Below are 13,459 nucleotides of genomic sequence, written 5' to 3'. Positions count from 1 at the left end.
AAAATCTGACTGGGAAGCAGGTTGTGAGTGGCCCATCAAAGATGAATCTACAGCACTTCTCATTATTCCTGCCAGGGAGGCATGAGGCAGAGCCCAGCACTTAGTGCCCATCCCATCCTCCAGCCGGGTGCAGGGCAGCTGGGAGCACCAGGGCAACAAGCCTCAGCCGCAGGCATCGAACACTTTCCTGGGAAAAAGTGATGGGCTGAGGATAGGCTGGCATGTGGGTCTGTGGATGGGTTCAGCTTGGCAGGGCTGGTGGCCAGACAGCACAGACTGTGAGGAGCTGAAGTCTGATTCTGCTGAGGCATCACTGGAGCAGGGGATGACAGCCCCAGGGGCTGATATGGGATCCTGGGTCATGGGCATGGTGGGGGCAGTCCTGAGGACCACTTGGACAGGGACTCAACAATTTTCCAATTTTTTTAATTATATTTTTGGTTGCTGATTGCTCTGTTTTTAATCTTAGTTCAGTGTAAGTGTCCGACAGATAGATCTGTCTGGGAATATATCAGAGAAATCCCTCTTCCAAGGAACTGAATTCCCTTTGCCAGACAGACATTTCCTTAGTTTTTCTGGTTTCCCAAAAGAATGGTTGTGACAAGAGGTCATGCAGCAAGTTTTGCATGTATGTAAGCAAGGACACTGACATAAGCAAGGAGGGTGTGGAAAACATAACTATGTAGTATAAATGTATTTATTGTTGAATAAAGCCACTTCACGCTAATTTAGTTACAGGATCATCAAGGGGCTTCTTTCCCCTGATCCTCTCATTTGAATGTCATGGTCCTTCCTACTTGCCACTTACTTTCCCAGAGAGGCCAATGGGAGCAAAACACTTCAGAAAACATATAGCTGTTCGTTGCTTAAGAGTTCATGACTGTAAGAGCTCAAGAAGTCCCACCCTTCATCAATGTGTGAAGCCAAAGTGCCAAAGGCTTTTCTGACCTGTCAACACCATGGTAGCCACGTCAGATCTAAAACCAGATTATCATGTTCTCCCTGTACACAGACATTTGTGGGTTTAGATCCACACCATATATCCATGTAAAGTCCACTGTGTGTCAGAAGGAGAGACTCTGTGTTGGTCTCTCTGCCTCACCACTGAGCACTGCAGGGGCCTTATTAACCATTTCAGGCCATGGAGTAGACACAGGGAGGCCACTAGACTGGTGCTATGATGTTTGTGCACCATATCCCTCCTGGAAGAACACCAGGCATTCACTCGAGGTATACACACATTTTATTTGGTTACATCAAGCAAATCACATGCCCTAGACCCAGGACCCACCTAAGAATTACCACCCAAATTCTTGGAGATACCAGATAGTCCTTAAAGGGGTTTTTCTGTTCTCTCATGGGAAGGAAAAATGGGGACTATCCATGTTTGGAGAAACATCTTTGGAACATGACTTGCTGTCATGCTACTCATCTGCTTATTTTCAGGCCTTGCAGTACACATCATATTTTATTTTTGCTGCCATCTTTGTTCCTCCTAGGGTATCTTCAAATTTCCGATACATTTCTTCATTCTGAGCCTTAGAGAAGAGATCTTTCCAGCTTCCAACAACCCCTGTGTAAAACAAGTACAAACAACTGAAGGAAGATGCTCCTGGGAGAAAATAATACCTCAGCAACGGGACAGTCATTGCCTACACAAGGCAGGATTTGATTTATTCCCCTGAGAAGTCTGATTGCCTGGGAGAAGCAAGGTAGCAAAGATCAGAATGAAAGGCTATAGCCAGACCACAGGGAGCACTGCTAATGGGCTGCCTGCATGCCAACCCTCCCCCTCCAGAGGGGCTTCCATGGTGGCTTCATGAATCTTTTACACAGGAGAGAGGAGAATCTGCTTTTGTCACAAGGGAAAGCTCATTCATGAATGGCTTCCTCTGAAGAGGGAAGTTTCATGTGGTAGGTGGTAGAGAGGAGAGTGGCTAAATCCCTCTTCCTCCAAGGAGGGGTGAAGGAAAGGGATTAAAGCAAGCCCATACCCAGAGTATTCAGAAACCAGAGCCTCCTCATGCCACGAGGAGCAGGTGGGCTGCCAGAGCTCCGGCGCTGGCCCCAGGTCTGCGAGGGATCATCTCTGGGGTCACCACTGACACATCCATTGAGAGGAGACATTAAGCTTTCACTGAATAGGTAACAATAAGATGCCTATGAGGCCAGCAGAGCAGTGAGCAATGCATTCCCTTGAGGTTCAAGAGACTCTTGTCCCATTAGCACAAGTCTTCCTGAAGAGGACTTCTATGAAGTGACATGTGCAGCCTTATCACCTGACCAACAGGCAAAGGCCACACCACAACCCCTCTGCACAGAGTAACTATAGAGCCCAGGCAGACTTGGTGCATAGTTGTTGGCATAACCTCACCAGCGTTGGCCTGCACCTTCTCACCTCACTTGCCTAACTAACTGGGCTACACAAAAAAAGAGCAACATGGAAGCAATGATTGAGAACACTAAGCCTGGCACTCTGACAAATTTCTCACAAACAGCCCCCAAATCCCATCACTGGCAGAAACCTGTACAGGTGCTACAGGAGAGAATTTACACAGTCCAGTGAGTTCATGGCTAAGTGAGGAAACATATTCAAAACTCCTTCTAGAGTTATACTTCAGAAGGTAGATTCTCCATTTGCAGAGACTTACCCTTCCTGAAGAGTACATCCCCAAACTTTCCGTGGGTTTCACTGGATTTCTCTTTCATAGCTTTGAAACTGGTCTTCTTGGCAATTCTCGAAAAATCTTCCTCACAGAGGGAGAATCCACAGAAGGCAGCAATCTTTTTCATCCCCTGTACCGGGTCCTGCCCAAAGGCACATAGCACATAGTTGAAAACAAAAGATTTGACAGTGTGGTTGTGGCATGAAGCCAGAATCCAGTGGGAAGTGCAGCAGAGGAGGCTGTCTCCCACATATGTTACCAAGGAATTCTAAGAGCTCTTACAGAGAGGAAATCCACATATACTGCCCTCAGCTTCAAGGCTTTTTCTTCTTTCCTCAAAGCAGGTGTGCCTCTCGTAGATATGACTCCTTTCACAAACAGGCAAGAATATCCTCCTTCTAACCCACATAGGCCTCCCCCAAACATAAAAGAGTAGCTCAGAAAGGTACACCCTTCCAAATGGGCTGACAGGCTTGACTCAAGAGTTTCTACTTCCCCACACACATATATACCAGAAGGGTTGCATAGTACACTCATCAAGGAAGAGTTGGATGAAATATCACACCTCTTTGAGTTCCTCGTAGCTTATTGTCATGATCCTCTCATTGTCGATGTATTTGTTCCATTCCACTAGGTGGTCAAAGTAGGATCCCCAGGCCACTGCAGAGAAAGAAGAGGTATAGCTGAGTAGAGTACTCCCCAAAACAGGCCCTAAATCAAATCAGTCAGTCAAGACAGCTCTCTAAGCATGACACTGGGATGGTGAAGTAGTGACCAGCTCAACATGTCTGTTCTTTCTCCTAAGGTCAGTGCAGAATGCCCCACCTATGACCATTTGGTAGTACCAAACCACAAGCTCTGCTGTGGGAATGGAAAAGTTAAGTTCAAACTTTTTCATGATCTCTGTTCTGAGTTGAAGGCAAAACCGATTCTCTGGTACTCCCTGTTTCTGCTATAATATGGGCCTGTCTGTCTGCTCTGGGAGTGCCTTGGCAAGGTATGTTAGAGTAGGATTCCCATGCACAGGTCTCTGTGTATGTCCCTCATGTAAGGAGGAATGCCAGAGGATGCAGGGCAAAGTACATTTCCCATTCATGAAGTCTTGAAAGTATTCATCCCAGGAGGCAAAGGATGGCAGCAGTGACAGGTTGTTGTAGAAGTGGTAATAGGAGACTGCTGTGTCCTTGGGGTTCCGAACTAACACAAGGATCTAGAGGAAGAAAACACATAATGTGGTTATGATTTGATGGCTGACCAAAACACCATCTTCTCAACACATCATATAGAGTCATAGTATCACAGAATCATTTAGGTTGGAAAAGACCTCTAAGATCATTGAGTCCAACCATTAAGCACTGCCAAGTTCACCACTAAACGATGTCCCTAAGCACTTTTTACATACCTCCAGGGATGGTGACTCAAGAACTTCCCTGGCAGCCAGTTCCAATGCTCAACAACCTTCCATGAATAAATTTTTTCTAATATCCAATCTAATCCTCCCCTGGTGCAACTTGAGACCATTTCCTTTTGTCCTGTCACTTGTTACTTGTGAGAAGAGACTAACCCACACCTGGCTGCAACCTCCTTTCAGGCAGTTGTAGAGAGCAATAAGGTCTCCCCTGACGCTCCTTTTCTCCAGGCTAAACAAACCCAGCTCCCTCAGCTGCTCCTCATAAGACTTGTGCTCCAGACCCTTAACCAGCTCTGTTGCCTTCTTTGGACACACTCCAGCACCTCAATATCCTTCTTATAGGATAGTGAGAGGCCCAAAACTGAACACAGTATTCAAGGCGCAGCCTCACCAGTGCCAAATACAGAGGGATAATCACTTCTCTTGTCCTGTTGGCCACACTATTTCCGATAAAAGCCAGGATGCCATTTGCTCTCCTGGCCACCTGGGCACAATGCTGGCTCATGTTCAGCTGGCTGTCAGCAAGCACCCCCAGGTCCTTTTCCACCAGGCAGCTTTCCAGCCACTCTTCCCCAAGCCTGTAGTGCTTCATGGGGTTGTTACGGGGTAGGACCCAGTACTTAGCATAATGAACCCCATAAAATTGGCTTCTGCCCATTATTTGTCCAAATCCCTCTACGGAGACTACCAGTAAAACAACACTCCCACCCAAACTGATGTTGTCTGCAAATTTACTTGCCCACTAGACTATATAATACTGGTCTAATTTCATTTTCTTGAGAAGAAATCAGAGCTTTGGCAGGTTACTTGCCACTAATGTGAGCTTCAGGTTGAAAACGAAGCTTTTCAGTGACTCCCTTGAGACAGTTCTGACCTAGTTCCACTCCAGAAAAATGAGCTCATGGGTTACTGAACAAGAGAGCCACAAGTAGGCTGTAGAAGTTCCCTAGCTTCACTCTGCAACAACTCCCATTTAAGATTATCTTAGTCTCAGCCTGTGGTGGCTTTTCCACAAGTACCCTGGTCTTGGAAGCAAGTTAAAACAAAAAGAGTAACTCCTCATCTTGCTCAGTTGTCTGATACAAACCTGGAGGCACCTTTCTGAAGGAGATTTGAAGGGACAGTTAACCCAGAGACAAACCCACCAACAGCCCTCTTGAGCCAGTGTCATGGGTTTAACCTGTGGCTGGGTTTTAGGGGAGGGGGGGATAGGGTGGCTTCTGTTAGAAGCTACTAGAACCTTTCACCGTCCTATGAAAAGCCAATGGTAGTTAGTTCTGGGAGGGATTTCCTGCTGCTGGCCAAGGCTGAGCCAATGAGATGCACTTCTGTGATAATATATTTAAGAACGGGGGAGGAGAAGGTTCTTGGGCAGAAGTTCCATTGTGGGAGAATGAGCAGTCACCAAGGTCAGTGCAGCTGGAGGGGGAGGCCTTCCGCCCCCCTCCACCAGAAGCAGGGCAAAGACTTAGAGCTGAAGGCCCTGCAGCCCATAAAGAACCATTGGAGTGCAGAAAACCCTCCTGCAGCCTATGGAGGAATCCATGCTGGAGCAGGAAGATACATGAAGGAGGCTGTGACCCCCTGTGGGAGGCCCAAAATGGAGCAAAGTCCTGCTGAAGATCTGTGACCCGTGGAGAGGGAAGCCCACGCTAGAGCAGTTTTTTCTGGGTAGGACTTGTGACCCCATGGGAGACCCACATCGGTACAGCTCAACCCATGAAGGACTGCGCCCCCTTGGGGAAGTAGTCCATGGGGCAACAGATTGAAAAGAACTGTTGCCCGAGGGGTGGATGGACTCACACTGGAGAGGTTGATCAAGGACTGTCTCCCATGGGAAGGACCCCATGGGACAGGGGAAGGACTCAGAGCTTTAGCCCCCCCCATAGTCCATGGTGAAGACCATGGTGGAGCAGGCTGATCCCTGCAGCCCACAGAAGGGTGACCCACAGGTGCAGCAGACTTGGAAGACTTGTTGCCCTATGGGTAGACTTCTCTTCCTGCACTGATGCAGGGGGAGGAGGGAGAACATGGAAGGAAGCAGGGGTGGTTGGAAAGTGTGTTTAAGACTGTTTTATTTCTTACTCTTTAGCTCTTATTCTGTTAGTAAAAAATTTAAGTTTTATCCTCACTCTGAGTTTGTTTTACCTGTTAACACTGCCTTCTCTCAATCCTTATCTGTACTCATGAAATTCCTTTGCTGTTTTTTTCTTCCCCTCTCCTTGTCCAGCTGCAGGGGGAGGAGGGAGGGTAGTGGAGTGGTTTTAATAGGTCCCTGGCATCTGGCCAGGGTCAAGCCATAATAGTCAGCAAAGATGCTGCTGGGAGAGGATGTTTTTTCACAACCTTAGCTCACAGAGCTGTCCCTTCAACCTTGGAAATCTACCTGTGTATTGACCAGCCCAGGTGAAAAAGCAGAAAACCCATCTCACACAGAGGGAAGTTAATTTGAGGTGAAAAAGCTTTTGCAGTGTGCTGCAAAGAGAAGACTCACCTTGGCCTTGTTTTGGAAAATGGATGGAGGCAAGAGTTGAGGTGTCAGATGGGTTACTATAATTCTTCTGGAAGGCAGTTTCTTCATCCTCTTTAAAGAAAGTAGGGAGAAAGGTGACAAGACAGAAGTAGCTTATTCAGTGATGTGCCTTTTCAGGAACTGTGGGTCCAAAGAATAAGGATCTTATCCCTTGGAAAACTCACAGGAATGCATGCACTGGTGGTGTAGGCTTCTGCCAGCCTCTGCCACCAAACATCATTTCACATGAGACAGGCCTGAGGACAGGACACCCAAAAGAAAGGTCTTGCTGATCAAATCCACTGGTTCCAGGGCAGGAGCACCCTGTGGCTTCTCAGCCCTGTGTGCCCTCTGAATGCCTTTGTATTGAGACACCAAGGGCAATAGCACACGCTACTTGTGTAGAACATAGCTGTTGTTAAGGCTCTAGGCTCTTCATTACCTGTGAGATCAGCAATTCTCTTTCAGCTATTACTACTTGTGAGTAGTGCCAATATTTTCATTTCCTGCTTACCTCATATATTCCAGGATCTCCAAATTCTAGACGCTGAAAAATCTCTACCTCCTTTTCAGCATTTATTCTCTCTTTTCTTTCCTCTTCTGTATATTTGGCATCTGCCAACTCCTGCACCATTTGTTCAAGCCAGTTGGTTCCTGAAAGGATAAGGACACCAGAAGTGCATTCATTCAACTGCACTTTTCCATGTAAACCTGGCTGATAGGATATATTGTCAATCTTGTTCCATGTGAACCAGTTTTGTTCTATATTGTACTTTAGCCTTTCAACAAGTATGTGTGCTGGTTTTGCTGCAATGGAATTAATTTTCCCCATAGTAGCTGGTATGGGGCTATGTTTTGGATTTGTGCTGAAAACAGTGTTGATAACACAGAGACATTTTTGTTACGCCAGGCAATGCTTACACAGCGCCAAGGCCTTCTCACAATGAGCCACAAGAGAGTAGATTGAAGATGCACAAGAAATTAAAAGAGGACACAGCTGGGACAGCTGACCCCAACTGACCTAAAGAATATTCCCCAAAGGGGAATGTTGAGAGTCATGGCACTTGTCTTACCAAGTCACCGTCACATGTTATGGAGCCCTGGAGATGGCTGAACATCTGTCTGCCACTAAGAAATAATTTCTTATTTTGCTTTGCTTGCACACACGGCTCTTGTTTGACCTGCTAAACTGTCTGTATTTCAATTCATGACTTTGCTCACTTTTACCACTCTGTTTCTCTCCCCCATCCCGCCAGGACTGAATTAGTGAGTGGCCCCTGTGCGGCTGAGTTGCCAGCTGAGGTTAAGTCACGACACTGGGCAATAATAAACAAGGGTATAACAAAAGACAACAGGGACAGAGCTGTCAAGCAGATACTGTGAAGTGCCACCCTGCTTGCTTCAGAAACACATCCCATCCCTCAGTAGAAGCAGAAGCACACCTCCATTGCTCTTATAATGAAGACAGTGCCTTTATCACAACAAGGATGTATGAATGCATTGATGTAAAAACAAACAAACAAACAAAATCCCAACCCCCCACTCCCCCCCAAAAAAACACTGTCATAGGAAAGCACTGTAAAAGATTTCAGCGGGTGGTGAATCTCCACCCTCAAATGTTTCAAAACTCTTCTGGACAAGGCCTTGAACAACCAAACCTAACTTTGAAGGTTAGCTCTTTCCCTGGTTTTGAACAGGAGGTTGTATTATTTGACCTCCAGATATGCCTTACAACTTCAATCCATGATCCTATGAACTCTGATGTTACCATAAGCTTTTCTCGGGAATTACTACTGTGCTAAATGATGGCTCAAACTTCTAGATTGCAGCACTTTGTATTTGACTACTGATCAAAAAAACAAGGCTCACCTGATTTAGGATAGCCTACTAGAATCACATCATCGCTCCTGGCTTCAAAGGATTTCAGAGCTTCCAAAGTCTCTGGGCTACAAACTGAAGCAGGGAATAAAATATCTCTGTAGGAAAACAGCATGTCTTCTGGGGCAATCTTTTCACCCTCTGAAAAATATTTGTCCATTAATTCAATGTTTCTTTCAGTATTTCTGGTCATGTTTGTATCCTTCTGTAACTCTTCCAAAACAAATACAGACTGTCTTTCCACAATGCAGGAAAGCTTTATGCAATGTTAGCAGATCAGACCGGGTGTTCACTCAGGGTTGAAGGTACAAGTCACTGATTAACTCTGTACTCTGTTAACCCCTTTGTACATTACAGGACTGGAGACTGACAATGGAGGCATAGGGTCTTTGCTGCAGCTGATATTAGGAAGAGGATATATTGGGGCAACAACTAATAACATTCAAAATGTTAAATGAAACAAAAGCAAGACCTATAAAAGGTATTCCCTGAAATATCTCTAATTGTTGAGCACTGCAATGCAATTTGCAAACTGGACAAGTGGCATGTAGTGTACCTGTGGACAGTGAATCTCAACTTGGCTTATTGACTACGTTGGTGGATACACATCCACCATGGCTTCCTTACAGATGGTGGCTCTGTCCTGAAGCCAGTCCCTGTAACATCATCACTTCAGGCAGCATCTACAGAGCTAAGGACAAGTACCATTTAAGCCAGAATTCTCATCATGAAATACTCACATTTGAGACTTTTACATCACCAGATCCTACAGGAGGGTCACTTTCATGTGAAGATCAATACTTAGGTTCTGCATTAATGTGAATCAAATTCTACCTGTATTACTTCAGTTCCATTTCTCTCTTCTAACATCCATAATTTAATCTTTGGGCGAAATTGTTCTTTATGTGGCTGTTATTTGTATTCTAGCTGATACCTTTTTAGAAGATAAATAGTATTGAGGTGCAAAAATAGATATCTCCACAGATCATCCAAACAGACAGACAATATAGAAAGGCTTAATTGCCCTGTAGAGGGCCTTTCACTCTTCTTTTCATGCCCCTGAATATAGTATGAGTCCTGTTCACTATCCATATATTGAACCCTTGCATCACATACTTGTCTCTTTCATCATAAATGGCTGTTAGACGCTCACTTAGGAAATCTAAACACAAGTTTAATTAAGCATGAGGAGGTGTAAAATCAAAAGCATAACTGTAAGACTTGGAAGATCGATAAAAGTTACTTACAAACAATAATGTAAAATTTTTTTTCTCTCAAAATGCAGAACCATCAAAATGGACCATTTTATTGGAAATATTTTCTCTAGCAGTGCTATTTTACTCATAAAAGTTTGAGACTGTTCATACATTATATTCTCTGCCAGCTTTCTTTTTGTTATTGTTTTCAGTTTTCTGTCCATGTGTTTACTCTGAGTTGCAAAGGAAAATTTCCTTCCCCTTGCCAATACTAAGGAGCATCAAGAAATTAAAACTTTTTTTCTCCTGTCTTTGGAGCCAGCCACCTGAATCCTGAGGGAACCAGATAAGACCTTGACATGAAATTTAACAACTTGTCACCTGAGCTACTGGGGACAAAGGTGCCTCCAGGTCCTTTAACCCTTAGACTCTGATCTCTGCTTATGAGCAGGGTGCTCAATGCTGTCACAGCCACCTGTCAGTCTGCTCAGGAGCTGCAGAGGTGAGGGCTCAGAGCAGCCCTGTCTCTCTGGAGAGACTAGGGCTAACCAGGTGCCCTGAGGATGCCGGCAGTCCCAGTCCCAGCGCTGTCCAACAGCCAGTGTCTCAGGGTAAACAGGTGACTGACTCATATGGCACAGCTCATATGGTCACCAGGCAAAACTCTGAGTTGTTCAGTTACCTACAGGAAAATCTGCCTTGGATAGAAATGCTGATGTCAGAAGCATTTGCAGTACAACATAAAGAGAAAATTCACCTTAGCCAAAGATTTACCTTAGTCTTGTTTTGAAAAATGGATTGGGGAAAAGACATGAAGTAGGAGATGGGTTAATAGAATTTTTCTGGTTCGTTCATCTTCTTAAAGCAAACAGCAAAGAATACAATGTAAGCATCCCCTTCAGTGGAAATATATAATTTCAGGAATCATAAGTAACAAAAAAGACTAGACCAAAAAGAAAGATAATTTTTTTTTTATTTTGAAGACTGGTAAGGATCTAGCAGTAATAACGTTTGAAAGCCACTCCTATTGTGTTAGACAGTTACATCTTAACCTGAAAAGAGATTCCCAAATTTTTCTGAATTGATTCTCACACTCACTGACTTCACCTCTGCTGACGTTTCACTCTCTCATAATGTTAGTCATCCATCAAGTTTCCTTGCCTACATTAATTTTCTAACATGGCAGCTTGCCTTCTTTATCCTCTTCTCTCCCACCTCCTTACTCCACTAAATGCAAGGGCCCACAGTGTATCTTCAACAGGGCAAAAGCATGTGAGGTGTTACTGCTTGAATAGCTCGGTCCTTCAGAGTGAGACTGTAAGGGCACAAAGAGACTAAACCCAAGCCTTGGGATGACACAGGAGAGGATAAACTGCAGAAACAGGTCATGGTCTGGTTTTCTGTCAGATCAGTGAGGACATGTCTATGTTTTATTTTAGTTTAGGTGTTTTCCAACTAATTTTAATCTAGTTCAATAGAGTAATGGTGATGTATTATTATTTGAGGAATTACCCAAAGAGCTTGTCTTTCCCCTGGAAGCCGTGTAGCATCCAGTGTTTGCAAAGACTGTTTCCAGACTCAGTAACAACTACCTACATAATCTCTCACCCAAAAATGCTACAAAGGTAACAGTTTTTAAAGATTAATGATTTCACCTTCTTAACTAAAATAAATGCGATACGCAGATTTACTTAACAAAGTCCATTGTGCCTGGAAAGCCTCACTGCAAGGGAAGGCTCTTGTGTGGTGTCAGTGTCTGAAAACCCAAAAGCTGCCATGAAGCTGCAATGGGATTCAGCCAGTGAGAATCCAGAATGCAACTCTAAAATCTGGTGTGGATCTAATTGGGGGAAAATTATCACATAAGACGTCAGACTTGATAGACTTTTGTCTGTTCCATAAACTGAGGTGTTTGGTGAAAATATAATTCATGCAAGAAGGGGCACGGGCAGGGGATCAGTAAGAATGCAGAAAACTGGTCTGCTATATTATAAGATGCCTACAAGTATAGATCTAGAAGTGACTTTATGTGAATTTCTAGTCCTCACCTTGTACTGCTAAAGTATCAAGCATAATTATCTTTTCCCTGACAGATGAAATTTCTTTGCAGTCTGTGCAGAACATCATTCTCCAGTTAAGACTGACCTGCAAACAGAAGCTGTAATAATTGTTGCCTGTGTTTTAGGTATGGTACTCCTGTTACAGTAGACCTGAATAAGATTTGGCCATTTTTTTCCAGCACTGTCACCATGTTAGTTCCTGCTGAGTGTGATTCCTCAGGTCTTTTCATGCCAACTGCTGCATCACTGGTTTACCCCCATTGAGTACCTGTGCCTTTGCTTTCTCTTTTCTAAATGTAGTGTTTTACACTTACCTTTACTGATCTTTGTGTTGGCTAATCTTTTCAATTTGCTATGTTGTTTCAAATTGTTTCCCCATTTTCTCAAGTACTTTCAGCTGTCTATTCTGATCTCCAGTCTTAAAAGTCAATCATTTATGACACAGTATGTGATATTAGTTTGTCCAGCAGTGTTAAGAACAATGTTGAATATGACCAGGACTCACCACTAGAGGATACTGTTTTAATTGACCTCTCAGTTTTGCTGTCATCCAATATATGCAGTTTGACCATGAGCATGCAACCAAGTTCATAACATCCATGTAAACAAGTGGATATTCCTGAAAGGATTGCTGCTGGTGACCCTGCTTCTGAATGCCTTTTGTAGCTGTTGTATGAATTGATAGGAACACAAATCTACTTTCAGTACTTCAATTTCATTTCTATAACCACATTTGTACACTGCCATCTCCACATACAAGGCCATACATTTCTGGATTTACATTGTGTCTCTTCTGTCATATAATTTCAGACCCTTTCTGATGCTGTCACCTATTGTATCTCTTGTCTATGGCTTATTCAAGAGGTAAGTTATCTTTTAAAGGAGGAACACAAACAGCTGTGACATGATTTATACTTACTACTTTATTATCCTCAAAATGTTTCACGGAGGGTTGCTTGGTCATTTTTGCTAGTGCATTTCCAGGTATCAAGTTAAGGTGACTGCTCTATTTTGATTCTTTCTCAAGTTTTTAACACAGCTATTACATATGTTCTCCAAGGCATCTGGTACCTTTCTGAGTTCTTACAGATAATTTGTAGTTGTTCAAAGATTACTTGCATCAGGATTTTCAGCTGCTCTGCCTTTGAATTCATTCATTTTTTCTAAATATTAAGCATTCCTATTTCTTCGCAAAACCCTACATGTCTACATATGTCCAGGCAGAACCAACAAGCTTTAAAAGAGTGAAGCAAAAAGTCACTTTATTGTTCCCTAGTGTATATTTTATTTCTATTTCTTATCTGCTTAGCAGTGAATCTATAAATTGGGTGTGGTTTTTCCTATTTTTAATTCAACTGTACTTAAAGAACTTAATTTTGCTTCTTTTCCCAGAACAGATGGCTGAAGTGCAGTTAGTCCCTGGACAGGTCTGAAATACTGTGTCCACAGAGCCAAATAGCAATGGCAGTACAATATAGCTGAGTATAGTAATGTCTCACACCATCACTCTTGGCACTCCCACTCTCTCAACAGAACCATTTTCAAGAAAGACACGGACAAACTGGAGGGGTTCCAAAGGAGGACCACAAAGATGAGAAGGCTCAGGGACAACCTCATCACAGTATTTCAGTAGTTAAAGGGCAGCAACAAAGAGGACAGAGGTTCTCTATTCACAAGGAGCCATATGGAGAAGGTAACAGGCAGTGGGTTCATGTTGCATGAGGAGGGGTTTCATC

At 43.8% G+C, this 13,459-nt stretch overlaps 1 protein-coding gene across 1 annotated transcript; it reads right to left on the bottom strand.

The window, feature by feature from the left end:
* Window positions 1–1,220: 1,220 nt before the first annotated feature.
* LOC103757442 (sulfotransferase 6B1) lies at window positions 1,221–8,713 on the bottom strand. Its single transcript, XM_008923587.3, has 7 exons — window positions 8,459–8,713; window positions 7,104–7,243; window positions 6,572–6,661; window positions 3,750–3,876; window positions 3,232–3,326; window positions 2,652–2,808; window positions 1,221–1,573 (listed from the first exon to the last, which is right to left on the bottom strand). The coding sequence occupies exons 1-7, from the start codon at window positions 8,658–8,660 to the stop codon at window positions 1,443–1,445; spliced, it is 942 nt and encodes a 313-aa protein (XP_008921835.1). The 5' UTR covers window positions 8,661–8,713; the 3' UTR covers window positions 1,221–1,442.
* Between the last annotated feature and the right edge of the window lie 4,746 nt (window positions 8,714–13,459).

The sequence above is a fragment of the Manacus vitellinus genome, unplaced genomic scaffold (assembly GCF_001715985.3).
Source record: "Manacus vitellinus isolate BGI_N305 unplaced genomic scaffold, ASM171598v3 scaffold_37_pilon, whole genome shotgun sequence".
In the NCBI taxonomy this organism is placed as follows: domain Eukaryota; kingdom Metazoa; phylum Chordata; class Aves; order Passeriformes; family Pipridae; genus Manacus; species Manacus vitellinus.
This window is presented reverse-complemented; position numbering and strand designations above follow the sequence as displayed.

Excerpts from the sequence above, each read along its gene's own strand:
- LOC103757442 (XM_008923587.3), bottom strand. The coding sequence starts at position 8,660 with ATGACCAGAAATACTGAAAGAAACATTGAATTAATGGACAAATATTTT. Across the intron at positions 7,244-8,458 it reads AGTAGGCTATCCTAAATCAG|GAACCAACTGGCTTGAACAA; the intron begins GTGAGCCTTGTT and ends TTATCCTTTCAG. Across the intron at positions 1,574-2,651 it reads GGATGTACTCTTCAGGAAGG|GGGTTGTTGGAAGCTGGAAA; the intron begins GTAAGTCTCTGC and ends TGTTTTACACAG.